This window comes from Manis javanica, chromosome X (assembly GCF_040802235.1).
Source record: "Manis javanica isolate MJ-LG chromosome X, MJ_LKY, whole genome shotgun sequence".
NCBI lineage: Eukaryota > Metazoa > Chordata > Mammalia > Pholidota > Manidae > Manis > Manis javanica.
The window spans coordinates 117,104,481-117,132,371 of NC_133174.1; the positions used below are offsets into that span (position 1 = coordinate 117,104,481).

The 27,891-nt window shown below is 36.3% G+C and overlaps 1 protein-coding gene across 3 annotated transcripts in view; it reads left to right on the forward strand.

Annotated features, from left to right (window-relative positions):
* The window catches only part of TENM1 (teneurin transmembrane protein 1), a 751,017-nt gene that overhangs the window by 300,060 nt on the left and 423,066 nt on the right, over positions 1-27,891 (forward strand). For all 3 annotated transcript variants that reach the window (XM_037015442.2, XM_037015435.2, XM_037015446.2), the window contains exons 4-5: positions 15,153-15,413; positions 17,929-17,985. In XM_037015442.2, the coding sequence (XP_036871337.1) occupies positions 15,153-15,413; positions 17,929-17,985 (318 nt within the window). The remainder of the gene's footprint in view (positions 1-15,152; positions 15,414-17,928; positions 17,986-27,891) is intronic.

Below are 27,891 nucleotides of genomic sequence, written 5' to 3' on the forward strand. Positions count from 1 at the left end.
CAACAAATCCAATTTTATACTTAAATTATTCTACTAATTCTTATTGTTAAGGGCATTTCTATTGAAATGTGGCCTTAAAATCTAGTGGTATTTTTAATATACTGGTTGATAATATGTATTTCAATTTCATAGATGAATAATTAGAATTCAAAGTGGCCTTACCAGTTAGCTTCCTTTTCGTACCTCTCCTAAGGTCCATTTGAATTTTAGGTAGGTTAAGAAATAAAACTGATTTCCTAGATGAATGAAAGTTATCCTTCTATAATTTTAGCCTAATGTTAAATTAAACAGTTCATAAATGGACTGTTTTAAATAACCCTGCCCAGACTTGAAATTCTTAGAGCAAATATTATTTGGCATTTATATGGCACAGCCTATCCAGACTGGACTTTTATTTATTGATTATATATCATGAAGTAGAACAGTGATATGCTTATAATTTTATAAATAAACTGTGGAGGAATTCAATTTTTCTCTCCCTCTTCACTACCAAGTCCCAATCACTAAAGGCTGCCCTCCCCTTCCATCCCAAGCCCACAAGATTATCTTATGCTATCAAGTATTTAACCAAAAATCTTTTTGGAAGCAAAATGAATACTCAGAGCAGGAACAAATGCAACCTAACTCAGCACAGCTTCCCAGAGTCCTCAACTTCCTTACTGCAGGATGTTCAGAAGACACTGTTTTCACAAAGTAAGTTTCAGTTGTTATAAAGAGCTCAATTCCTGTGTGTCGTTGCTTTTATATGCTCAGGGTTGAGGGGAGCCTCTGGAAAGACCATTAGTTAATACCCAGATGAAGTACATAGACAATAACACACAGATTAATATACAGATGAAAATCTGTGTGGTTCTGGGACTGAATTTGGTCAGAACAACATTATTACAGATTTATTCCAGTATGAGTTCCATGACAGCAGAGATCTTTGTTTTGGTCATTGCTTTTTCTCTAGTACCTGGAACAATGCCTGCTGCATTATGTGGTTCACAAATATTTGCTTAAAGAATGAATTTCCTTATATCCTGGAGTAAAACTCAGAGCTCTGAAATTTCCAAGCTGCTTTGTAGATTTCTGAAAAGTTCTCAAGATGTGGTTATTTGTGTAAAGATGAATAGTTCTGGAGTCCTTCATGTATAAGAAAGAACATTAGGCAGCATGGGGTATAACTGGGGACAGGGACAGCCCGATTCTTTAGCATGGTATAATAAGGCCCTTTGTAAACTGGCTCCACTAGCCATACACCTGTAGTGTGAGCACAGAAAATTAGTTGCTATTCTTCACCATTCCCTTGAACATATCTTTGCCTTTGAACAGGTGCTTCTTTCTGCTAGAATTACTTTTATCACCTTTTCAACCTGCCAGAGGCATATTCATTCTTTAAAATGCAACTCGAAGTATCATCTCTTCTCTGAAGCCATTCTCAATCTTCCAGGCAGGATGAGTCCCTCAGTTCCCTTGGACTCCACAGCCCTTTATGCATAAATTTGTCATGGCACTTACCTCCTTGTCCCGTCATCATTTGCATGTCTGCACTAGCTTGTCAGCCCTTCAGGGGCAGAGGATACTTCTTTTCTCCTTCTTTCTCATCTGCCTGGATCCTATCACAGTATGTATCACACAGTAGGTGCTTCATAACTGCTTACTGAATAACTTTTGAACTGAGCACACAAAAACTAAGGATGGAAGTACTCTATTGAAATAATAATAAATAATAGACAATTTGCATGACTTTGAGAAGAGCAAGTCTACTAACCCTAGCTTAGATTGATCAGATTTGCTAGCACAGTGCTGTACTCTGAGATTCAAACTGGCCACAAAGAGGAACACTTGAACAAGAAAGGGGGAATAAACAAATGGAGGTAGGGGTTCTAGATGAGGAAATGACACCATAAAAATAATGGCTGCTGAATATGGAGTGGGAGAGGCTTAAGAACAAGTGGATGGCATTATGCTCAGTGAAATAAGTCAGACAGAGAAAGACAAGTACCAAATGATTTCCCTCATTTGTGGAGTATAACAACGAAGCAAAACTGAAGGAACAAAGCAGCAGCAGACTCTCAGACTCAAAGACTCCAAGGGACTAGTGGTTACCAAAGGGGAGGGGTGGGGGAGGGGGTGGGGGAGGGGGGGAGAAGGGGATTGTGGGGTATCATGATTAGCGCACATGGTGTGTATAGGGTCACGGGGAAGACAGTGTAGCTCAGAGAAGACAAGTAGTGACTCTGTGGCATCTTACTACACTGATGGACAGTGACTGCAATGGGGTATGGGGGGGAGTCAATAATAAGGGTGAAGGTAATAACCACATTGTTTTTCTCATGAAACCTTCATAAGAGTGTATATCAATGATACCTTAATAAAAAAAAAAAAAGAACATGTAGATGGACAGAAGGAACAGAGCTATCTTAGAATCACATCTAGGACAAACCTTGAAACCAGTGAAAAAACCAGTCACTATGGTAAAAGTGAAAATGTTTTGTCAATATAGCATCAAATCACTGTGTAGCTGTTTGGGGTAGTTTTTTTTCTTCCCTGGAAGGTGATGATTTGGGACCGGATAGAGTCAACTGTTGAGGCATTGTGTAGACTTGTATTACATCTATTCTGTATATCATTAATGTCCTTGGGCAATCCTCAGAGATTGTTTGACCTGAATATCATTCCAAAATCTGTAAAAGGAACACAATTGCATTCATGTATGTAGGCTGTCCATTGTTTTCTAAGTCCTGAAATGTGCATTTTCTTGTTTGGGTTAAGTGTTCAAGGCGATGTTAATAAGGAATTGGGCCACGTAAGTTTCCAATTCAAAAGCATCAATGCCGTTGTTGCTGTTTGTATTTGCTTTCTAACTTTAAAGGTTCTATAAAATGCATTTCATAGAAATTGCCTGCAGGGTTAGCACTAAATGATAGCTAAAGAGAAGCATGCCTTTATCTAATTCATACCTCCTTGATAGATTTAAAGAAAGATCTTCCTCAACATTTAATCAGAAACTATAGAATATTTTCAACTGAAAGTCTTCCTCTGAATGTTGTGGTGCAGGTAAAATTCTTAATGGAAAACAGATTTAGTCTCAATCCATTTAGCCTGAGATGATAATGCTACCTTGTAAACAGGAAATACCCCCAATTTTGATCTGATTGTCTCTTTTGGCTGGGTGATAATGTGCTGAAGTGATGCTCCAACATACAGTTTCCAATGAATAATATTCCTTTCATATTTGTTAATGTTGTTAAATAATTTCAAAACTCTCCTCAAGGCAGCTGCTCTGAGCTAGGGAGCTAAACACAAGAGAGGCCAAAATTTTCTTTTATTTGTCCACCTGTAGACACAGATGCTGTTTGTGTGTGTTGTCTAGAATCACAGAATGTGCTCTGAAATATCATTGTTATTTTCAGTGAATCAAAGTGACATGATGCTGGTGAAGTGAATCCGTAAGAAAATACTTCAAAAGGAGGTATAAGAATACATAAAGCTCATACAAGAGCAATGAACTAATATATGCATACTTTAAAGGTCTCTTTTTTTATACTGTCAGTGGCAAAGGAAATGCCTATTGTCTCCCAGCTGCCATATCCCTCAAAGTATTTTGGCAGCTGGCTATGAAAATCCAGATGGAAACAGCAGCAAGCTCAATGAAACCTGGGAAGTGAGAAGCAGGAAGTTCCAGCATCAGCCACATGCACATTGAATGAATGAGGAGAAGTAGGCTGTGAATTTGCACTCCTTATAACTTCATATGCTGTATAAGATGATCAGGACTCGGTGCTAAAATTGTTCTGAGTTAGCTTTGCCACTTGGTATCTATATGGTCTTGGACAATTTACTTAATCTCTCTTCAAGTCTGTTGCTTTATTTGAAAAATAGGGATTATGATAATCTTTCTCACAGGGCACACTGTGAAGAAATAAAACAACGTATGTTTTAGGGCCTGGTACATAGAAAACACTAAATTCACATTTGGATGCACTTTTTTTTTTATGTAAAACACATGTTCTTTGATGATAGCTTCACCTCCAATCCTTGTAACCTAAGACTGGAGAATGTGTGCTTTGAAATCAGAACTACTAGTCCAAGTGTTTAAGTCTAAAACCTTGTGTTTTGTCAGTTACCAGTGAATTCCCTGGCAATTTAGGTAAATTAGTTTTACAATTTCCACAGCAAATAGAGAATGGTCTTTCTTTCTAAATATGTTTGTACTCATAGGCCTGTAAGGTAAACACAACTCTCAAAAATAATTCTATCCATTTAGATCAACTATACTTCAAAATGAGGTCAAGACTGGCTCTGATTACTAGAGTGTTTGACGACTATGCTGCTGTTTCTGTATAATAACCCATTCTGCTGTTGACTATATATACACTGTGCTACTAAAGAGCTCTTGTAGAAATTAGTGGTAAACAAATGGGACATTACTGACCTCCCATGGTTGAGAGGTAGATTTGAGGGTTGTTTGAAGAGTAGGGCTGCCTTTGTACAGAGTTAAGCATATCCTTTCATCTAGTCTTCTTTGAAACAAATGGCATGCATTAGGCCAGAATGATTAGCCAGGATTATGAGAGAAATCTGTAGCTATAGAATAAAACAAAGACAACTCCCTTCTTAAGGTTGCATTCCTAAGGGAAAGGTAAATGTGTGTCACCAGTATTGAAACTACCTGATCTGTCACAGTACTTTATCACTGAGCCCAGATTGGCCCATGAATCCTTCCTGCCACATTAGGATCAAACCTAACTTGTTGATATGTTTACTTCAGTCTGTAATGATCTAAGCATTCAGGAATTTCAGTGTGCAGAACCGTAGCCCTTCTGATTCCTCTGGAGTAAAGGCAAAATGGCAGACAAGTCAAGAGAAATTCATCTGTTAGTTCCCTCATTCATGGATTTGTGAACACAGATTGGTTTTTCAGTCTCATCAGTCATTACTTTGTTTCCTTGCACCCTGTGGTGTTTAACTGACACATTTAAATTAGGCAAATAAAGCAGTCTTGTCTTCTCAATTCTAAAAATTTGTTAATGTACAATAAACTGTACATATTTATAGTGTGTGATTTGACAAATTTTAAACAAATGTGTAGACCCATGAAAATATCTTCACGATGAACATGTCTGTCACCTCCGAAAGTTTCCTCTTGCCCCTTTGTAATGCTTTTCTTTCTACCACTCTATACCTACCCCACTTCCAGGCAACCACTGATGTGCTTTCTGTCAGTGTAGATTAGTTTGCACTTTCTAGAGTTTTGCATAAATGGAAGCATACAGTATGTAGACTTTTTGGCTGGCTTTTTTTTAACTCAGCATAATTTTATATTTATCCATGTAATTGTAGGTATCAATAATTCATTCCTTTTTATGACTCAGTAGAATTCCATTATATGGATGTCAGGGTTTGCATTCATTCACCTGTTGATGGTTATTTGAGTTGTTTCCAACTTTTGACTATTATATATAAAGCTGCTATGAACATTCATGCTCAAATCTTCGTGTGGACATGATTTCGTTTCTCTTGGGTACGTATTGAGGGATGTGATAGCTAGATCACATGGTAGGTTTGTGTTTGACTCTCTAAGACATGAAGGTCTAATTAGCCCTGGAGCAAATGTTGCCCCCAGCCCCCCTAACAAATCTTAGTAGCAAGATCCAAAGGGATAAAACTATTGCTGAGTATTGACTACATGTCAGAACAAAGTTCAGTAATATATACAGATGGTTCCAGACTTATGGTAGTTTGACTTAAGGTTTTTCACCTACAACGGTGCAAAATCATTTGCATTCAATGGAAACCATACTTCGGATTTTGGATTTGGATCTTTTCCTGGGCTAGCAATATACAGTATGAGGCCCTCTCATGATGCTGGATAGCGGCAGTAAGCTTCAGCTCCCAGTCAGGCACATGATCACAAGGGTGAACAGCTGATACATTTTGAACCATTATGCACCCATACAACCATTCTTTTTTTCACTTTCAATACATTATTCAATAAGTCAGATGCAATATTCAACACTTTGCAATAAAATAGGCTTTGTGCTTGATAATTTTGCCCAACTGCAAACTAATGTATGTGTTCCAAGCAAGTTTAAGGTGTGCTAGACTAAGCTATAATGTTTGGTAAGTTAGGTGTATTAAATGCATTTCGACTTATGCTATTTCCAACTTATGATGGATTTGTTAAGATGTCACCCCATCCAAAGATGAGGAAGATCTGTACAGGAATACAAAAACCTTTCTGCATACTCTACTTAATGCCCACGAATTAGGAGGTTTTGCCCTCTGGCTGTTGAGAACAAGGACTCTTTCCAGCCCTGTTTCAGATTTAAAGTTGTTTCCTTTAATCCTTTCAGGTGGTTTTTTTCTCCAGTCTCAGGTGGTTTTCTTGCACACATGTGCTCTTCAGGACTCCAGTGAATATCCAGGGGGACCCTCTGCAGGTCTCTGGAGTTCTCTCTTTATGCAGCTGTCTCCTTTTTGGTACTCAGTACTGCAAACTCTATCTTGACTTTCCCAGACTACCAGGTCAGTCTCCTCAACTCAGCCTGCCAGGCTTCAGCCATGTCCTCTCTCCCTGTGCTAAGGCCTGGAAACTCTTTGCAGACACTAAGCTGGGGTAGTCATAGGGCTGATCTTATTTGTTTCCCATATCGTGGATCGCTGTCTTTGGTTGTCCAATGTCTGAAAACTGTTGTTTCATGTATTTTGTCTGGCTTAGTTGTTCTTGTCTCAGGCAGGAGAATAAATTTGGTCCCTGTCACCCTATCTTGACTGCAAGTGGAAGTCTTCTCTAGAATTTAATATTTTCCTATAAACAGAATTCAGAACTCCCCTGATTGAGTGTACTAACAGTTCTTTCCACAACGTTTGTCCATTTGGATAGTTTCTTCTTTCTATCCCTGTAAAAAGAAAAGCATTCTCTGAGTTCATGAAAACACAGCCTGTCAAAGGAGCCACCTACTCAACTCTAGGACACTCTACACATTTGCCAAGATGGTCATTTCTATCTGGGATATGGAATGACACTGATGGCTGAGCAGGACAAAAGAAGTTTCCATTCAAGCCATTTGCAAGATTGTCTTTTACCAAGGTTTTGTGACTGGCTTTAGTGAAAAGCTCGCAGCTCTATTCTCTAGGGTATATTTTGAAGAATTTTAATAGGGAATCATTTCCCAATATATTAAAGTAGAGTGAGGACAGCTTTTTTTTTTGTGAGACTATTTCAATCAGAAGATGATACAGAGAACTCATTCTCCAGTAGTCTAATATTGTTATAAATTGTTTTTTCCTGCATCTGTAGCCAGTGAGTGGGCTGCTGTCTTTCTCTTTTCGACAAATTTATCAAAATAACAATTTTTCAATTTGCATTAGTAGGCATTGTTTTATGTTTAACCAAACCATCTCATATGTATCAGAATTCTATTCAAGAATTTAACCCTTTCAGGAGTGGCCTCATACTAACTACTGACTTTAAAACTTTGGTATTTAACCATCATTCCTTGTCTAGAATAATTCTAGGGCCTGAGGGAATGGCAATATCACCTTACTTTATTTAGTATCTTCATAGATCATGTAACACCTTTGCAGAAATTATCTCATTTGATATTTGAGAGATACTAAAAGTTTAGAGAACGCTGTAGGATCTGGAGGTCTGATTCAGGAGATTATACAGATGATACACATATAGAAAAAAGAGAAATAGGCAATCAGATATAAAATTGCATAGTAAAGATTAGAAATGCTATAGAGAGGAGTAAGATTTTGGGGGAGTTGGAAGAGGAAAGTTGGAGAATACTTTGTGAAGGCACTGGCACAGGCTGGATATTAGGAATTAGATTAGCGAAAGATCAAAGAGAGGGATTCCAGGTGGTTTGCATAACATGTCCAAAGATACAGAGTCAAAAAGAAATAGGACATCTTTGAGAAATGGTAGGAAGAATCCCCTAATGGAGCAGAACATAGTTTATTCAATAGTTTTTTGTGGCTACTGACTCTGGTACACAGTTCCATCTTGGCATCTTTACTCACATATCAGAAAATAAATGCTTACAGATTAGTGTAGAATGTTACAGAAGTCACATTGTTTGCCTTTGTAAGTATGTGTCTGAAGCACTCAAAAGTGTTTTTAGTGGTCATTTTTAGCTCTTTGGCTCACTGGTCTCACTTCTCTCGATGGAATTGTGCTGCAGGTTAATGCAGTTTAAAATTAACATGCATACACACCCCCACACACACATTAAACAGTTTCACATGCTTAGTGAACATAATGAAAATACAGAAGTATACTTGGAAGACCATAGTGGTCAAAAAGGATTCAGCCTCCAAAGTGTTATGAAGAGCCAGAAAATTGCACCAACACAGGTAAGAAATGAGAAATTTTTAGGGCCATTGAGCACCATGCATTTCCAGTGTTCAGTAGCCCTGAAAATTTCTCATTTAGGCTAGGAAGTGTCTGTCTCATTGGAAATGTTGAAATAAAGGGAACTCGTTCAGGTTCTCATTGATCTAAATTTCTCTTGACATCCAGGACCTCCCACCATCTTTTCTAGTCCCTGATTCTTTTTCCAGACTCTTGTAATGAAGGCTGTAGGGCAGGCATCACCTTTCTCACTGTAGCCGTAACTGCTGTCTGAGTTAGCTTCAGAGCAAGTTCTCCCATTTTATGTGAGGACCGTCTAAATGGGGCCCTGCACTAAGGTGAATATTAGTTCCAGGAAATAGAAGTTGCTTATTTCCACATCAAATGTCCTTCCTTCTCGGATTGCTGAAGGATATTTTCATCTCTTTCTAAATACAACTGGAGTCCCTTTTGATTTTCTCCCAGGTTCCTACTTCATCTCCCTTCCTTTCAACTTTATGCTATAATTCTGTGTCCTTCTCTGGTTTGAGCCATTTTTACAGCTCTGCAATGCACTGTACTGCTGAGAGCATCCTTTTTGACATTAACATGGTCTGTTAACTAAGTTCTGTGATGGCTCCAGTTAGCCAATATTGGTCACCAAGCATGAATGTTTATACTTCAGGCTTTTAGCTCTGCCCAGATTCTTTGCTGTGCTTTTCACTATACTGACATATGGAGGAATCTTGAAAATTAAATAAGGCATAATTGGTAGGTCCTCAGTACCAGGTAATGGGTGCATTTGGAACTCTGAGGCGGGAGATTGAGTTGCGGAAGCATAGTCCTTTTTTTTAAGTCCTCTGATAACCACAGGCTCCAGACTTGCATGTGGGAGCACTCCATCTCTCACTCCTGTGCCCTTGAAAAGGCTGATAAGCCCTCAGCAGTAAACAAAAGGTCAGGTCTGGGTGGTGTGCCTTTATTACTTTGTCATCATTTGGACCATTTGAAAAGGCTGTCTGTGGAACTTGCCAAAGGACATGACATGGTCCTGGTAACTCACTCTGCTCAATGCCTAATACAGTACTGTGGATTTGATAAAGCATTTCCATGAAGTCAGAGAAGAGGAAATTAAATTGGGCTAATTTTCTAAGACTAAGAGAATCAGAGAAGTCTTATTTTGTTTTCTTGACTAGAAATTGAGTGGGTGTTCAGCAGAGCTGTGTTTAGGTAAACTTACATGAGCTGATTTGTTTGACAATTTGATACCTTTTTCTTTTCAAAGCCCCCAAACTGAGAAATACAAAATGGTACCCAGTAGCAAAAATTATTTGTCTCCTTTCTGGTGTTGTTTATTTCTTTCTTTCTTTGTATTTCTTGCTTGAGTAATGAATAATTAGAGGGTCAGTAATATTTTTTAATTGTGTGAATTTTTATTCATTATGCCATAGAGTACTGTTTGCAATAGCCATGTTTATAAACTGATAATTGCATATTTGACGAGTAACTATTTACTCAGTTGATGTTTTTTTACAGTATATATTTTACATACTCTATCTAGCAATAATCTTGCAACTCACAATGGATACCTAGGCTGTATCCATACTTAAATATAGCAAAACTTGTATTTAGCTAACATGCATGATTATCTTTCACAATAAAAGAATGAATAGCACCTTGATTCATAAAATTGCTAATCTTTTCCCATTTGAAAATATTAATCATTCCACGTTTTGCCAAAACAGCCTCAAGTCAACATTACAGAATTTTAGAACAAGTGAGTTACCTAGAGATTTTACAAATGAGGAAACTGAGGCTTCAAGATGTTAGGTGACTTACCTAAAAACCGCATGGCTAATTAAAACACCTGCTTTTGTATGTAATTCATAAGGCTTGTTATGAGTCACAGTAATTAAAATTAATAATTGAATCCCCTCCCCCTCTTCCTTATTTTGGAAATGGACTATACTCTTTAGAGGTTATATCCCGAATCACTCAGGCCATGGCTAAGATTAATCATGCTTTTTGACCTCCAATTATGTATTTTGAATGTGGTGCCTTAAAACTCCCTTTTTAGAGGAAGTATAGAGGGGTACTGACTGTTAAGAAAAATGAAGTCTTAAGCTTATCAGAAACTCAGAAATGGCATTTCTAGAAAAATGCTGATATAGATAACCACTACTTTCCCTTTCAAGTTTTGATAAATGGTTTCTCAAGGTTGAACACCTGAAGATCAATCCCTAGATTCAGAGAGAAAATACAGATCATTTTATTTAGTACTTTATGGCATTTTTAAATGATTAATTTATAAGCATTAATAGAGACCTAAAGTGATCCTTCAGCCCAAATTCGCTCAATTTAGTCACATGATCCCCAACTATAGAATGTTCCCTTTGCTGCTGAAAGCTAATGAGTGATGAGTTTCATCCTTAGTTTTCCCCCTAAAATTGGCATTCCACTGTTATGTTTCTAGGAAAAAAGTGTTCCCTCGAACATCACTGACTTCAAGTTAGCCTTGATTGCCTCTTGACTCAAATATAAGCAAGATAGTGTTTTGACTACCTTTTCATTCACGTTACATGTACTTTCTTCTACTAGGAGGAAAAGAGCAGGGCCTCCTTCTAGCTCAGAGACCCTTGGCTCCACCTATGAAAATTGACTGATTCTCCAGACTCCTCCCTGTCTTATTATCTGGTGGTATACAATCCACTAAAACATATTATAGAGGTATAATTGAAGTACAATAAACTGCATATGCTTAAAGGGTATATCCAAAAGGGTATATTAGATACACCATAATCAAGATAACAGACATTTAGATCATCCTAAAAATGTCCTTGTTTCCCTCTGTTCTCCATTTTTCCCTCCTCTCTTCCTCAGGCAACCACTGATCTGTTTTCTGTCACTATAGGTTGGTTTGCATTTTCTAGAATTTTACTTAAATGGGAGCATACAATATGTAAACACTCTGTTGGTCTTCTTTCACTCAGCATAATTATTTTGTGGTCCATGCATCTTGTAACATGTATCAATAGTTCACTTATTTTTTAGGACTGAGTGGTATTCCACTATGTGTATATAACTACCATAGGTGGTTCATCCTTTCAATTATTCATGGACATTTGGGTTGTTTCTACTTTTTAGCTGTTTTGAACAAAGCTTATGAACAACCTTGTACAGAATTTTGTGTGGACAGAAGTTTCCATTTCTTAGGGATAAATGTCCAGGAGTGCATTGCTCTCCTGTTAAGTACAGCTTTCCTGTTTAGGAAACTGCCAAACTATTTCCCAAAGTGGTTGTACCATTTGACTTTCTCACCAACAGTGTATATAGTTTTTCCATATCCTTGTCAACACTTGGTGTGGTCAAAAGCTTTTTAGCCATTGAGGTAGGTTTGTAGTGTATCTCACTGTGGTTTTAGTTTACATTTTCCTGATAACTGATGATGTTGAGCAGCTTTTTATTTGCTTATTGGTCTTTCCTGTGTCATTTTTTTGTGAAGTGTGGCTTCAAATCTTTTGCCTATTTAAAAAATTTTTTCTGAACTCTTTATTAATATGCTCTGATTTTGTCTCTTACAATGTTGTAAAATAGGTTTTCCTTACAATAAAAATTAAATACATGTTTGTGAGGCCCCCAATACATCATTCACTTGACAACATCTGTATCTGCTTATTCCTGAAATGTAGTTTCTCATGGCATCAATCTATCCATTTTAATCTTAGATATCCTCAGATTGTACTTACATTTCTTTTGTGGCTGGCTTTTTGGTAATAATGGATCTATAATAAATCTAGTTGAGATTTATCTTCTCTAGGGAATACGTAATATTTTAGGTAACAAGGTTATATGTACAAGGCTAAAAACAACCACTTAAGGTGCATTGTAAGTGCTTTATAGAAAATACATCCTATGGGAATTTTGAACACTATTAACACTTTTGTGTATTTAAGGAAATAATTTATAAATGGTAACATTGATTTCAAAAAGAGGAAAGTGGGGCAGTTCAGTGAATATCACTTACTGTGAATAAGAGAAACCTTTCTTTTCTTTCCTTTTTTTGCTTTAGCATTAAAAAAGAAAAGAAAAACTGATGGCTTACTTGGATTGTTCCTTTTTCTAATTATATATTGACAAGGAAATATATTTTTATCTGGCTGTATTTAATTAGAGAATTTGTGGTTTAGTCTTTGTATTCAAATCAGAGTATGGTTCCAGTAGAAAGTAGTCTCATGCAATTTTTTTTTCATATTAGAACAGATATCACATATCCTTGAAAGGGAACAAATCCATGTTTAAATTTCCTTTTGCACGAGAAGCAAATCTCTATCAAAGAGGGATTCTGCTTACATCTGTCAGTGATCTTTTTTTTTAACTTTAGGATTTCATTATGCAGGATGACAAATTGGTTGTGTATTTAAGTTTATTTGCTCATCCTTTTCCAATGAATGTCTTTACTATGACTCAGAAGCTCATATTAAAATCTTGGAAAGTCACATCTCCTATGCCATTGTGTGCGTGAAAATAAATGCAAGTCTGTGCTTTTGAAAGTAAATTCCCTAATTAGTGCCCTGAATCCATGGAAAAGAAATGGGAGCACCTCACAGCAGTTCAGTTCAAACATTTTCTTACTTATATCTCCAAACAGAATTAGAGCTGGTTGCTGCAGTGTCTTTGGTAATGCCACAGTAAGAGTCTCTTCCTTCCTCTCCCCTTTTCCTGGCTTTCCCACTGACGTCAGGGAAATCTCTAGGCAAGTAGTTTTCAAAGTGTGGTCCCTTGACCAGTAGTAGCATAGGCCTTAGCCTGGGAATTTGTTAGAAATGCAGATTCTCCAGACCTACTTCACACCTGCTGAATCAGAAAGTGAACCTGGGGAGCAGGCACAGCAATCTGCATTTCAACAAGCCTTAGGGGATCCTGAAGCATGCTGAAATTTGGGAATCACTGGCCCAGGGGAATAAAAGAAATTGTGAATACAGGCCTATATAAAATGATTTTCTTACAGCTTCAAGCTGACAGGTCATTACCAGGTTGCTGTAGCAACAATGGCACAAAAGGACTAGATAATGAAACATAGTGAAATTAAGAGGCATGAATATTAACTGATCCCAATATTCTAGACCACTAAGATTTATACTGGGCAAAATGGATTTTTACTTTTAGCCTTATGTCAGAGAGAAGCACGGTTTCATAAGGTTTTATATCTGACAAGTGGAAACCATGTTTATTTTTTAGACATCACTCCTTTGGAATTTAGACAAATTTTTATAGAAAAATTACTCTTAGAATTTTGTAAAAAAATTATATCTTTAAGAATTACTCGTAAAGACATTGATGATAGAAATCAGAAGTAAGGTTCTCATCAGTGACTTATGACTCTGAAAGAATTAATTTGTAATTGAATTTTCCTAATACATTATAGTAGCTTTATTTGCCTACAATATTTATTTCACAGAACAGTGCTAGGCACCTAATAACTCTTAAATCAGCATTAAGATTTGATTTGTTAAACCCTTGTTTGGCAATTATATGTCACAAAAATAGCTATTTTTAGAAATATGTTCATATTCTGCACTCTTCTTTCTAGTATATGGTCTATCTAAATTCTAGCACTTTCTATATTCAAATAATTGAATTTGTTTGCATTGTATTGATATGTGCTAAGGATTAGATGCACTCAGTTGAGCTTTTTCCTGGCCAACTGACATACCCTGTCTCTGATGTCAGTCTGAGAAAATCCTACATAGTGTACAACATCCCCGGATTACCTTATCTGAGTATAACACGGACATGTCAGATGATATATCTTGGCATGTGGTCATTTTTCATTAACTTATTAAGGACTGTTAAAGCACTTTTCCCCTTTTTGACACCTTGCCATAATTGAATGCAAAACTGACTGTAAGACTGAATGCCTGATATTCATGCAGTAATTTGAGAGGGCTTCATTGGCATCTAGGAAAAACCAAGCCCAAATGGGTATTTTAGGAAAAAGTGCTCTGTTGCTATCTGACATGGGCTATGGACAAATGACATCTACCCCTGGATTTTATTTTCCTCAACTGTAAAAAAGAGGGGATTTGTCACATCATCTCTAAGATCCTAAATATTTTATGATTCTGAGCCTTGGGAGGGAAAGAGGGAAAACCTAAACCATGAAGCACTGCTGAGGTGCAATGTATGATGGGATATTTTTTAGGTATTTGTTGAAAGAGTGAACGTAACAGTATAGTTAGCAGAAAGTAGGCCTCAAACTCCTTTAGAGACAATGCGAAATAATGATATTAAGTTCTCATAATTTTAGTCGTTAGACTAATGGTATTTTATGAAAAATACTTCAAAAAAGTGTATTTAAATTTAATGTTTTTCCCTCAGAGTTTCACCTTGAATTATTTATTCTTAACTCTAATGTGTATGAAATAACTTAGAAAAGCCAATAATTTTAATACTTTAAGCATAGATGTGCTCTACAGATCATATATATTCTTCCTAGAAGACAAATATCTTTTAAAGGACAGCTCTCTACACTTTATACTCCTCTATACTCACTTATTTCATTACATTTTGTGCAACCTAAAATTGTAGCTATAAAGCTATTTTGGGCATACTTCTTCCAGAATCTTGTAAGAATCAACAGGAGTATAATTTTAAGCTACAGAAGTGCAATATAAGCACAGAATAAATTTAAAAAACCAGGATTCTAACTTTGCAAAAACACATAATTACTAGCATTGGGGGGAGGGGGTGTAAGGACAACAAGTAGAATTTTGTCACGTATTTCTTCATACTTCTAACCTTTTTTCGGAACTTTGTTTCTTCACAGAGATGGAGTTCTGTGAAACTCCTCACACTCTGTGCTCTGGCTACCAGACGGATATGCACAGTGTTTCTCGGCACGGCTACCAGCTAGAGATGGGATCTGACGTGGACACGGAGACAGAAGGCGCTGCCTCACCTGACCACGCGCTGAGAATGTGGATAAGGGGGATGAAATCAGAGCATAGTTCCTGTTTGTCCAGCCGGGCCAACTCCGCATTGTCCTTGACTGACACTGATCACGAACGGAAGTCTGATGGGGAGAATGGTAATAGAACTATCTGTACTGCTTCAGTAAGACCCAGAGAGAATGCAGTTTTTAGCCTTTGATTTGTTTTCCTTCCCTATAACCACCTGTCTTTTGTTGAGTATGCAGAATGGACATGCAAGTTGGCAGAGTCCCATGGACAAGGCATGGGCCTAAATATCTGGCAAACAGAAATATTTATTTACAATGATAGGCAAAATACTTTTTTATTTCTAGTGATCCCTCAAGGGAAATGATCTCGTATAGTCAGCAATATTGTGCATGTCTGATTTATGACTCACCTTTTATGCTCATCTTTATTTTCCAGGGCAATACCAGTGGTGTTTTTTATAGAAAGTACTCATTTGATGTATTTTGACTTTATATCAATATGTGAACAATGAGATGAACTAATGTATAGCAAGTATATTATGTAAGTGCTTTCTATTTTGATTCAGATTAATCTGTCAAGTGTACAGACAGATTCAAATTAACCAGGTTAGACTGAAATGATTACAAAAAAACCAGAAGGTAAATGAGCACCAGCCATTTGTCAGACAATAAGCAATAACAGTAGTATCATTAATTTGTAATTATATATTATTTTCTTACAACTTTTAGAAATAGGAAAGTTTTGTCTTTTTGATTTGTTGAGAAGAATGTAATTTATTTCTGCTCTTCTGTCCCTACAAAAGAACAAAATCCTTTCACAGAAAGCAAATTAATGCTTATTAAAACCATTAATCTAGTCGCTCCATCATTCTGTTTGTCTAAATTTCATTATGTCCCTTCCCCATGACTGCAAGGCCTGGTCTGTCAGCATTGGCTAATTAGTATTTGCTCAGGTGGCAGACAGGTAGCCAGAAAAGTCCTGTACCTACAGCTTTTTCTATTCTATCCTCCTTTGCCTCCTCCAGCCCATAGGAGACACTGGCCACAAGGATATAATCAGGAATGACTGTTTGCCTACATGTTAGACTATCATTTCCTAAATGAAAGGGCCAGTACAAGTACACTTTGTAATATCACGAAGAATCCTTGAGGTCTGGATTTTTTAAATTTTCATGTATGTACTGCTGAGTTTGGCCAAGAGTGTAGGAGGTGAAGTATTGAAATGAGAACGGACCACATTTGATCTAGATATGCATATTCATGTTGGTGAAAGAGCATTAGGATGGAAGTTAGAAGACCTTGGAATGGTCTTTACAGTTTTCTGGGCTTCAACTGTCAATCAGGAAAAATAATGATCACCTTTCTGTGAAATGGAGTGGTAGATGATCTCTTCTATTGCCAAGACTTTTTGTTCACTCTCATCTCACCCCTGACATAGGAAGTTATATCCCATTCATTGGGTTGAAACATTAAAATAAAAGAAAGACATTTCTGGCTGGGTCAAATAGTATTTCTATTTTTAGTTTTTTGAGGAACCTCCATACTGCTTTCCACAGTGGTTGTACCAATTTACATTCCCACCAGCAGTGTAGGAGGGTTCCCCTTTCTCCACATCCTTGCTAACATTTGTTGTTGTTTGTCTTTTGGATGTTGGCGATCCTTACTGGTGTGGGGTGATATCTCATTGTGGTTTTAATTTGCATTTCTCTGATGATTAGGGATGTGGAGCATCTTTTCATGTGCCTGTTGGCCATCTGAATTTCTTCTTTGGAGAAGTGTCTATTCATATCCTCCACCCACTTTTAATCGGGTTATTTGCTTTTTGGGTGTTAAGGCATGTGAATTCTTTATATATTTTGGATGTTAACCCCTTATCAGGCAAGTCATTTATGAGTATATTCTCCCGTACTGTAGGATGCCTTTTTGTTCTTCTGATGGTGTCCTTTACTGTACAAAAGCTTTTTACTTTGATGTAGTCCCACTTGTTCATTTTTTATTTTGTATGCCTTGCCTGAGGAAATGTGTTCAGTGGACTTGCAGACACTGAGAAGGGGCTAGTGGTTACCAAAGGGGAGGGGTTGCGGAGGGTGTGTGGGGAAGAAGAAGGGAATTAAGGGGCACTGTAATTCACAGTCAAAATATAGGTAGGTCATGGGAAAGGCAGTACAGCATGTCGTAGACAATTAATGACTCTGTAACATCTTACTACACTGATAGACAGTGACTGCAATGAAGGGGGTGAGGACTTGATAATATGGGTGATTGTTGAAACCACTTGTTGTTTATATGAAACCATCATAAGATTATGTATCAATGATACTTTAATAAATTAACAACACAACAAAAAAGACATTTCCCCATGGGCTCCACCATTCTTCTGCTCCTGCAAGACCCCAGGCATGAGGTTTCTTTTGGAATGATGAAACCATTCTGGACTTAGATGGTGGTGATGGTTGCACGACCCTGAAAATACTAAAAACCACTGAATTGTATACTCTAAGAGGCTGAACATTATGATATGGGAATCACATTTCATTGAATCTGTTATTTAAAAAGTGCTACTGGGTGAAGGGTAAGGGGGGAACACTGAGGAATCCTATATAACTTGGACAATGATTAATCACTAAAATGTTTGATGTTACAGGTTTTAAATTCTCTCCTGTTTGTTGTGAGATGGAAGTTCAAGCTGGGTCTACTCAAGGCAAGTGTTTCCAAATATTTGACTACAAATTATTTTTACCTCACCCCATCTGACACCAGTCCCTCAAAGTGGAACCCCATCCTTCTGAGAAACAATACATAGGCCTGGTTTATTAACTGCCAATTAGTTCATTGACTGTTTATTGGTTTGCTTTCCTCTGAAAACTTCATATGTGTATATGTTGTTGGTGAAGAGGAAGTAAGGGGAGAGCTGGGGAGGACAAGATTTAAGGCAGGATAGAGAAATATTGATTTAGCATTGGGGCAGAGATTTAAATCAGGTTGGGTTGGGTCTGGCCTCATGACTTCCTACATTATTTATCCTTTTTGCATGACTCTAGCCATTAATTTGCTTCAGATTCTGTCATAACTTTACAATACCTCCTAGCAAATGGCCTTGGTCTTTTCCATCAGATGCCCTGGGTTGGCCTTAGAATCACACTATATCTGTATCATTAATTTTAAATAACACCTTTGAATACACGAAATGTTGTTTGTTCTTTTCTGAAGACCTGCATTTATACTGTGTCGTTCCTCAGTGAGGAGATGGTGGTGTCCTTTTACTTTTGCCTTTGGTGTGCTTATTGGGCTTTGCCCCTCTGCAGAGGGCTACTGAAATTGGATGAAAGTCAAACACTCTGTGGGTTGGGGATGCTGACCACAGGACAATGACTCAAAATTGAGAGGGGACTGGAAAAAGGGATCAGGGGGGAGATGTAGCAGCATCAGCTTTATCAAAATGTACATTATCCTCCCCCACCCCCCAGCATGAGAACTGCCTACCTTGGAGAGCCACTGTATTTCATTAATGTGCCATATCCCATGGAAGTGTGAGGGATTTTCAGGAATATCTGAGGCTTTTCTGTTTCATTTTTTCAGTCAGATCAACCATCTACCTTGATCATGTAACACTTTTTACTGAGACAGAGCTAGAAGACTCAGGAGTAAAGAACACGCATCCCTTCTTTTCCTTATAGGTTTATCTTCCTTTTGGTCTATTTTAGAAACTGGATAGAGTACCACAAAATTGAGCTGAGCTGCCAAGGAAAACTTATGATCCAATCTGCTAAAAACTAGTCCTTAACTGCAAGCTTTTGTTGGCCCAACATGGATGATTTAGCCAACATGGCCCTCCAAGAATGATTTCAACTTTTGAGAGGCAGTACAGCATAGTAATGAAAAGTTTGTAGTGCAAAGCCAGGCAGCCTAGGTTTAAATCCCAGCTGTGTGATCTTGCAAAAGTTACATAAAGTTTCTGTGCCTAAATTTCATTGTCTATTAAACAAGGATAATATTAGTATCTACCTCCAGGATTTTGTGATGATTGAATGAATGAGTGTAAATAAATATTTCAAATAGTACTTATAACATGTAAGTACAATATGAATGTTCACTATTATTACTAATCAGCACTTCACAATTTCTAAACACACTTTTAATATCTTTATCTCATTTCATTCTCATGGCTACACTGTGAAATAGGCTCTGTTGTTGTCCACATTTTGCATAGGAGGAAGAATTAAAACAGCAATTCAGAAACCAGTTAACTGAATGAAATTGTTTTCCAAATAGCCATTTTTTTCTTCCCTTGGGTCACATACAAATATGAGACATGAAGTTGAACAACTTTGCTCAGAATCCTGTAAGTCTTACTGTGACTCTATACTAATTTTCAGTAAGGAGTACACAATTTAGAACCTCATTTGTGACCTATAGTAAGAGTTCACCAATTTGGATTATTCCATAAATTTTCTCTGTGTTAAGCAGGTCTAACCTGCCTTCAGCCTTTCCATAGATTCTCACAGAGGAGGTTTGAGTTGAGATGAGAGTATAAATGTTTTTTCAAAAATCATGTTAATTTGAAGAAGTAAGTTTTGTCAATGCATTAAGGTTGATGTTTGTGTGCATATGTTGCTATTTATTTCCCATTGATCTCAACCATTCATGAAAGCAGGCCTAGCAGGGCATCTAGTTCATTAATTTGAGTTTATATATATTACATTCAAAAAAATGAAATGGCTTAAAATTCTTAGGATTTATATATTTACTACCTCATACTTCATGCCACTCTACCCCTGTGCCTGGTTAATGTCAATGACATTTGATTTTGTTTCTGTCTTCTTATACATTCTGTATTTTAGGTTATTGACAAGCAATGGGCACAGTATCATTGACCAGCTTAGGATGATTTAAGCCTCACCCCTGTAAATGTGGGAGAAAAGTGAAGATGGAGGAAATTATTAATTTGTGTGAGTTGTTCAACTGAGAAAGATTCTGAGATGTGATTTCAAAGATGCTTTCAATTCCATCCATCCTAGGAAACTGTGGCTTTGGTTTTCTATTTACATTTCCAAAATCATGTCTATATGGACTTGTTTCTTTCACTTCATTAACTGGTCAAGTCTTTCAAAATACTTATTTTTTTTCTCATTTTCAGAAACTCTATTTGGTTGCCCTTAATTGTATTTAAGTCTCTGATATGCAGTAACACATGAAGGATTAAAATAAATCACCCTCACTTTCAACAAGGGGAACTGGAACTTAGAAGCTTTTGAAGCATAGGGAAGGGAGCATCAAGTAATAGAAGGGAATCTGGATTTCTTGGCTTTCAGAGAGCAGTCAGGACATTAATGCACTTTGTTTCCATTCTCTCCAATTTGTCCTCAGTAAATCCTTTGTTGTCTATTGATGCTTAATGGTCTATTAGGAAAAAATGCATATTTACTCAAGTTAGCTTCATTCTGAGGCCTGTGAGCAGGACACATTAAATCAATGCTTTATTTATTTTATCCCTTCTCCACTCCCATTTCACCTTGCTACCAACATTGCTACTCATGAAGGCTGATACTTGAGTTGTGTGTTTCTGTCCTCATAATGGATTTTAGTAAGTAGTGAACAAGAAGCTAATGCAATCAGGGCCTGGTTTATTCATTTTGTTTTAGCTTCAGTACTTAGTCACTGAGTCTGGAGCACAGGAGGCACTAAATACATGAGAAATTTGTATTGCTCTTGAGGGGAAAAATTAGAACTGAGAGATAATGTTGTTTTTGTAGAACTCTGATCTTGCAAGGATAGAAATACTATAGTGGGTCAAACTTCTGGTCACCTAACATACAACTCTGCCTCTGACAGGTAATCCAAAGGGCATTTCTTAGAAGGATTTGGCAGTCCGACTCAAGCACCAACCTCAGTGATTAGGCTATCCCTCATGATTACATTTGACTATACATTAAACTAGCAGAAACAACTGTATCAGCAGTTGGAATATCAATTTCCAAGAATGTGTTTTTCACAGATGGCCTAAATGAAACAGTTGGATTATAAAGAGTGAAAATAAATCAAATTGCTTATCAAGAAGCTAAATGGGGTGAAATAGGCTTAAAAAAGCATTTGTAACCTTTAACTAATAGGGAATACAGATGGTCCCTGACTTAGGATGGTTCAACTTATGATTTTTGACTTTATAATGGTGCAAAAGCCCTATGCATTCAGTGAAAACTGAACTTTGAATTTTGAATTGTGGTCTTTTCCTGAGCTAGTGATGATGCTGGGCAGTAGCAGTGAACCACAGTTCCCAGTCAGCCACACAATGAGGAAGGCAGGCCCCTGCCACATTTACAATCACTCTGTACCCAACCATTATTTTTCAGTTTCAAGACAGTATTCAATATATGACATGAGATATTCAACACTTTGCTATAAAACAGGTTTTGTGTTAGATGCTTTTGCTCGGCTTTAGGCTAAAGTAGGTATTCCAAGCACATTTAAGGTAGGCTAAGCTGTGATGTATGATAGGTTAGATGTGTTAAATACCTTTCAATTTATGATAGGTTTATTGGGACATAACCCCATCCTAAATTGAGGAACACTTGCAAATTGCAATTACTTATAGCTATACTTTTGTTTATAATGATATTTCTGTGTAAGCAGTATTTATTGAGCATCTACTCTTTTCCAGGCTCTGTACTGGAGACTGGGGAGATATAAAAGATAACCAGTACACAATCCCCAACCTCAAGAAATTTATACTATAATGACAAAGATTAATGCTCTAAAACAAAACAAAGTTAGTATTGTTTATTATTAATTATTGCTATTGCAGTTAACAGAAACCAACTTGAACTAGCTTAAACAATAAAAACGAATTTATTAAAAGGTCACAAGAATGCTTCATAGGACCAGGACAGAAGTGTGGCTAGACTACAAGGGACTAGATCAGAAAAACTGCCCAGACTTTGCCTCTTGCTTCCGAACCTATTTCCTTCAGTCCTGTCTCTGAATATTGACTGTCTCTAAATCTCCATCCACAAGCCAGGCATAAAACCTCCTACAGTTTATATTTCATTGCTCAAGAATTTGAGATTAACTCGATATTTTTCAGTGCCATTTCTAAATTCCAAGGAGATAGAATTAATTTTTCCAGTTTGAGTCAGATGTCCACCACTGGTCCCATCAGTTACAACCAGGGAGTAAGGTCGGTAACATAAATGTTGCTTTTTGGGAACTCACCCACTGGACTCTTGGAGCAGTTCTCAATGCGGGGCAGTCAAAGTTAAGTGGGTATATTACCCAAAGAAGTCTACTAAAGAGGATAAACAGGTAATTTTATTATAATTTAGTTAGTACCATGATAAAGGTATATGTTGCTTGCAATGAGAATTTGAGGGATATGAAACCACTTATCAAAGTAAAAATGGTTATGTTAATGCAATCTGAATAAATAATGTTCCCTATACAGTTAGTGGTTAAGAAGAGGGACTGAGGTGTAAGATGCACTAGGTTTATGCCCCAATTCTGCCAATTACCTGCTGTGTGTCCTTGGAGAAGTAACTAAAGCTCTCCAAGACTCACTTTCCTTGTCTGGCAAATGGAGACATTACCTATTTCACTTTTTTTGTGTGTGAGAATTAAATGAGAAAATGGATATACAGCACTTCACAGTGTGCCTGCTATATATTAAATGCTCAATAAATGTTAGTTGTGCTTGTTATCTGTTACTCAGCAAGAATTTATTATGCATGTATTGTGGTAGGCACTACACAGTGAGGTCTCTTAGCAAAGATTAGCCAGACATGCCATGTGGCTTCTGAAACATCTGGTGTCCCAGGACACTCTAGCCTAGCAGAGTCCAGCTTACTTTCTCCTCATTTCAAACTGGGTAAAATTCCTTGTAGTTCTCTTACCTTAAATAATATATTATTCCAGTAGCCAACAATTTTGTTCTGCTAAGTGTAGAAGACTGTGAGAGGAAATTCAATGAAGCACTTCAGACCTGGCTGGGGGTTAGCTTGTACTATTTTATTTCCTGTTGTCATTGTAGTAGCCCCTTACAGTAGAGCTGGGATTTCAACTACTCAGAAGCCCTGTTGATTTCCATGACTGTTGGGCAGCTGAGCTCCCTGTGTACTATTTAGGAACTTTACAGGTAAGGGATTATCTGATGTAATCCCATAATAGCCCAAAAATCCATTAGCAGTATTCCCTATTGTTTCTGTACTGCATACCACAGAAACCTGGTAATATACCATGTGCTACCAATAAACACTATCACATCATAGCCATGCATATGTCATTCTCAAACCCTAAATTGCTTCCTTGGAACAGCAGGTGTTGTGAAAAAAAAGCTAGCCTAACACCTGGGTTTCTTGCATGACATGTAATAGTTATGCCCAAATGAGGAGTTATTCCTTCTGCTATTTGATCACGTGGGGCCATTCATGTGCATTTAATGGAGAGAATTTGTTCATTTCTTTTCCATTTCTTTTCCTTTGCTTTTTGTTTTCCCCTGGTAATGTCAGTTATACAGGACACTTCCACAGCAATGGTAACAGTTCCTCAGGAACCATCTGAATGTCGAAGGAAGTGTGTGAAACAATGCAATGACTTGGTGATAGCTTTGGCAGGAGCCCTGCCATATAACTGATATCCTAATGGCTCTGTTGGACCCATTAGGCATGTATAAGACACTGCCGTTGACTTTGTAATGGCTCCTTTGGAGATGTTAACCTGATCAGAGGAAGTGTGTAAGTCACTGGGATTACTTTGTGTGTGGGTGAGACACTTCTGTGGTGGCTGTGATATCCTTACAATTGATAACAGTTTTGATAATATTGAAATTCAAGCCATTATAAGTTACATATAACAAGCTCATATTTTCTTTTTTAGTAGGTAATTTTAACTAGTGCTTTTTTTACTATTAAAGTAATATCAGCTGATGGCTTAAATATTAAAACAGTAAAAACAAGTTTAAAATAAAAAATCCTTCTCTCTATACTTCAGGTACCACTCATGAGAGGTACCCAGTGTTAACAGTGTATTATGTATCATTCCACAAAGGTTCTGTACATGTACAAATGGGATAGCATATTACAGAAAGTCTGACAAAATGTTTCTAGTTAATACTGTATCTTGGACATTTCCCTATATTTGTAGTACAGATCTGCTTCATTTTTTAAACGGCTATATAGTGTTCTGTTTCTATATGCATCATTTCCTATTTCATCTGTCCCCTGTTTGTGGACATCTAAGTTTCCAGTGCTTTGTTATTTAAAAAGGTACTGCATTTACCAATCTTGTACACAGCTTTTTGCACACTTGTTGATAATTTCCTAGAAGTAAAAATGTGGGCCAAAGATATCTGTGCATATAACATTTTTTATAGATATTACCAAGTTTCCCCCTTAAACAATTTATCTTCTTACTAATGCTATATACTACTATTAAACATGTTTTCCCATATCATTATCAATACAGGCAATGATGAAAAAGATTTCTAATATTCAATTGGCTAGATGAAATAAGGTATCTTTTTGTGCTATTATTTTCAATTTTTTCATGAGTGAGCTTGAGCATCTTTTTTATGTTAATGGACAATTTGCATTTCTTTTTCTCTGAATTGCCTGTTACATCTATTTTTCTATTTGAATTTTCATACTTACTAATTTTCAAGAGCACTTCGTATATTAAAGTTAAAAATCCTGGGTCTCATATGTTCATTTTTTCTAGTTTGTCATTTGCCATTTGAGATAGGTTCATAGGATGTATCTGAGCATGTGTGAATGCAAAGCTTCATGTTTTTAAGTGGTCACTCTCAACCATCTATACTTTATGGATAATGTAAGTATATGGAAATAATAGATCAGTAAATATATAGATGGGTAATATGCAGATAAGTAGATAAAGATATAATTGCCAACAATATTATAATGTCCCCAATTCTGAAAGTAAGCTGCTAAAAAATTATCCTAATTTTAAATTAGAATATAAATGTCTACATACAAATTATAAATCTAAATGTGTAATAAGCATACATGTAGTATGCATCATGGATGTATTTACATGAAATCACAGTTGAATGTAGAAGAAGTTAAATACAGTATAAGTAATGTACACATTTAAATAAATTAGAATGATTTAAGTTAGTCTTCCTAATTGATCTTGGCATATTGTTTCATTGCTTACTTTTTTAGTACATTAGTGTGGAAGAGGCCAAAATGAGTTAATGTGCTTACAGAGAAAGCTTATCAATAGATTTTTTAAGAGTTTAAAATATGTAAGAAAATATATGGCTGAGCCTTTATTCCCTGAAAATAAAATGATAGTCCTGTTGTTTGAGTTTGAAAATGCTGCTTCGGTTGCCATAGTGAGGACACATGCTTTTGGTTGCTCTTCTCTGGGTTTGGGAATGGGTTCATGTTAAGCCATTCATGTTTCCTTGCACTATCTTTTCTTTAGCTATTGATAGATATTTGTGAGATTGCTGGTCAGAATTAATTCCTTTCCTGTGTGTGTGAAGGGGAAGTCAGATTAGCCTGCAATTTATATGCATGCAGTTGCATTTTTATTTTTTCATATGTCCTCATTGATAACTTTTTGGAGTAGTAACTTTAGAGAAAAGGGAAATAACACTGGCTATTTCAGAAGTGAGTTAACAGTCCTTTAGTGAGTTTTTTCGTTATAAAAATAATACCTTTTAGTCAAAAGAAAATTGGGACCTTACTGAAAATCAGGAAAAAGACAACCTTAAGGTTCCTTCCCAATAAAATATCAGTCACATTTTTTTGTGAATTAGCATCCCTTCTCTTATTCCATTCACCATGTTATTCTATAAGAATCCATACAACCTGATATTTCACTTGAATTAAAATGTAAGCATGTTCCATGTTACCAAATATTAATTAAATAGTATTTTTAAATATTAGTTAAGTAGATGTAACGTAATTTAATTAACTATACCCTATTTTGGATATTAACACTTCCAGCATTTCTAGTGTAAAAATGCTACAATAGACATCTTTGTGATCAAAGATTTTGTACATTTCTGACCAAATCTTCCTTACAATAGATTTTTATAATAAAATTACTGAGTTCAATAATGTTTACATTAAGGTTAAAGATACATATTATCAGATTGTTTCTGAATTCATACTTCCACATTAGCAAAGCATGAGAGTGACCATTTCAGTATTTCCTCGCTGGTACTAGATGATTTAATTTAAAATATTTTTTGATAATTTTTCAATGAAATGCAAATAATATATAACTATAAGTTTAAAATTACATTTCATTTATTGATTCTGGAACTGAACCTTTATCATCTTTTTTTACCGATGACATTTATTCATTTGTTAATTGAACTGATTTTTTAAAATATACTGTACATATACACAATGGAATGTTATTCAGCCTAAAAAAGAAAGAAATCCTGCCATTTGCAACAACATGGATGGGCCTAGAGGGTATCACAACAAGTGAAATAAGTCAGGCAAAGAAAGACAAATACCATATGATTTCACTTATTTGTGGAATCTAAAAACAAAACAAAACAAATGAAAAAAACAACAGTAGACTCATAGACACTGAGAAGTGACTGGTGGGTACTATGGGGGAGGGGTTGGAGTATGTGGGTGGGGAGGATGAGGAGGATAAAACAGGCACAAAAATTCTCAATCAAATATAAGTTGGTCAAGGGGATGATAGTACAGCATGGAGAATATAGCCAATAGATTCTGTAACATCTTCCTATGTTGACAGATAGTAACTGTACTAGTTGGAGTGAGGACTTAATAATATATGTAACTGTTGAATCACTGTATTCTATCCTTGAAACCAATATAATACTTAAATTTTTTTAAATCTTCAAAAAATCTAGGATTAATGAATAAATCTAAGAGCCAATTCTTGGAGGGAGGAAGGGACATTAAAACAGATAATCAAGGAAAGGAGGGAAGATAAGAAATAAATATGTCACATTAACTACAGATAAAGAGGAAATTGACTCATAAGAGATTACTTTGTGCACCTCTCTTAAGATGCGCTTGAAAACCTGGGTGGAATGGATAATTTTATAGGAAAAATATAAATGAGCAAAACTGATCTCAGAAGATAGAAAAAAATCTAAACTTTCTAATTTATATAATAGACATAAAATTGCCAAAGAACCACCCAAACCAAAAAAAGTAGCAGAATTAGACAGTTCCATAGCCAAAATCGGCCAAACCTTTAAGGAACACATTATTTCAAGGCTATTTAAATGTTTTTGATCATAACAAAACTGACAGTTTGCAAATCTTTTAAAAAATTTTTTGGAAGCAAAAATAAACATACAGATCTAAAATAGAAAAAGAAATCACAAAATAAACCTACAAACCAATTATACTTGTGAATACTGTTGCAAAATTCTTAAAACAAAATACTGGCAAACAAGGTTCCAATAATATAGTAAAAGAATAATACACTACAACTAAGTACACTTCATACTAGGAATGCAAGGATGGTTCAGTATTAGGAATTCTGTTTTTCTAATTTACCATTTAAATAGATAAATAAGGACAAACCATATGAAAAATTTGTATAGATGCTAAAAAGGCAAATGATAAAACCCAAACTTGTTTTTAACACATAGTAT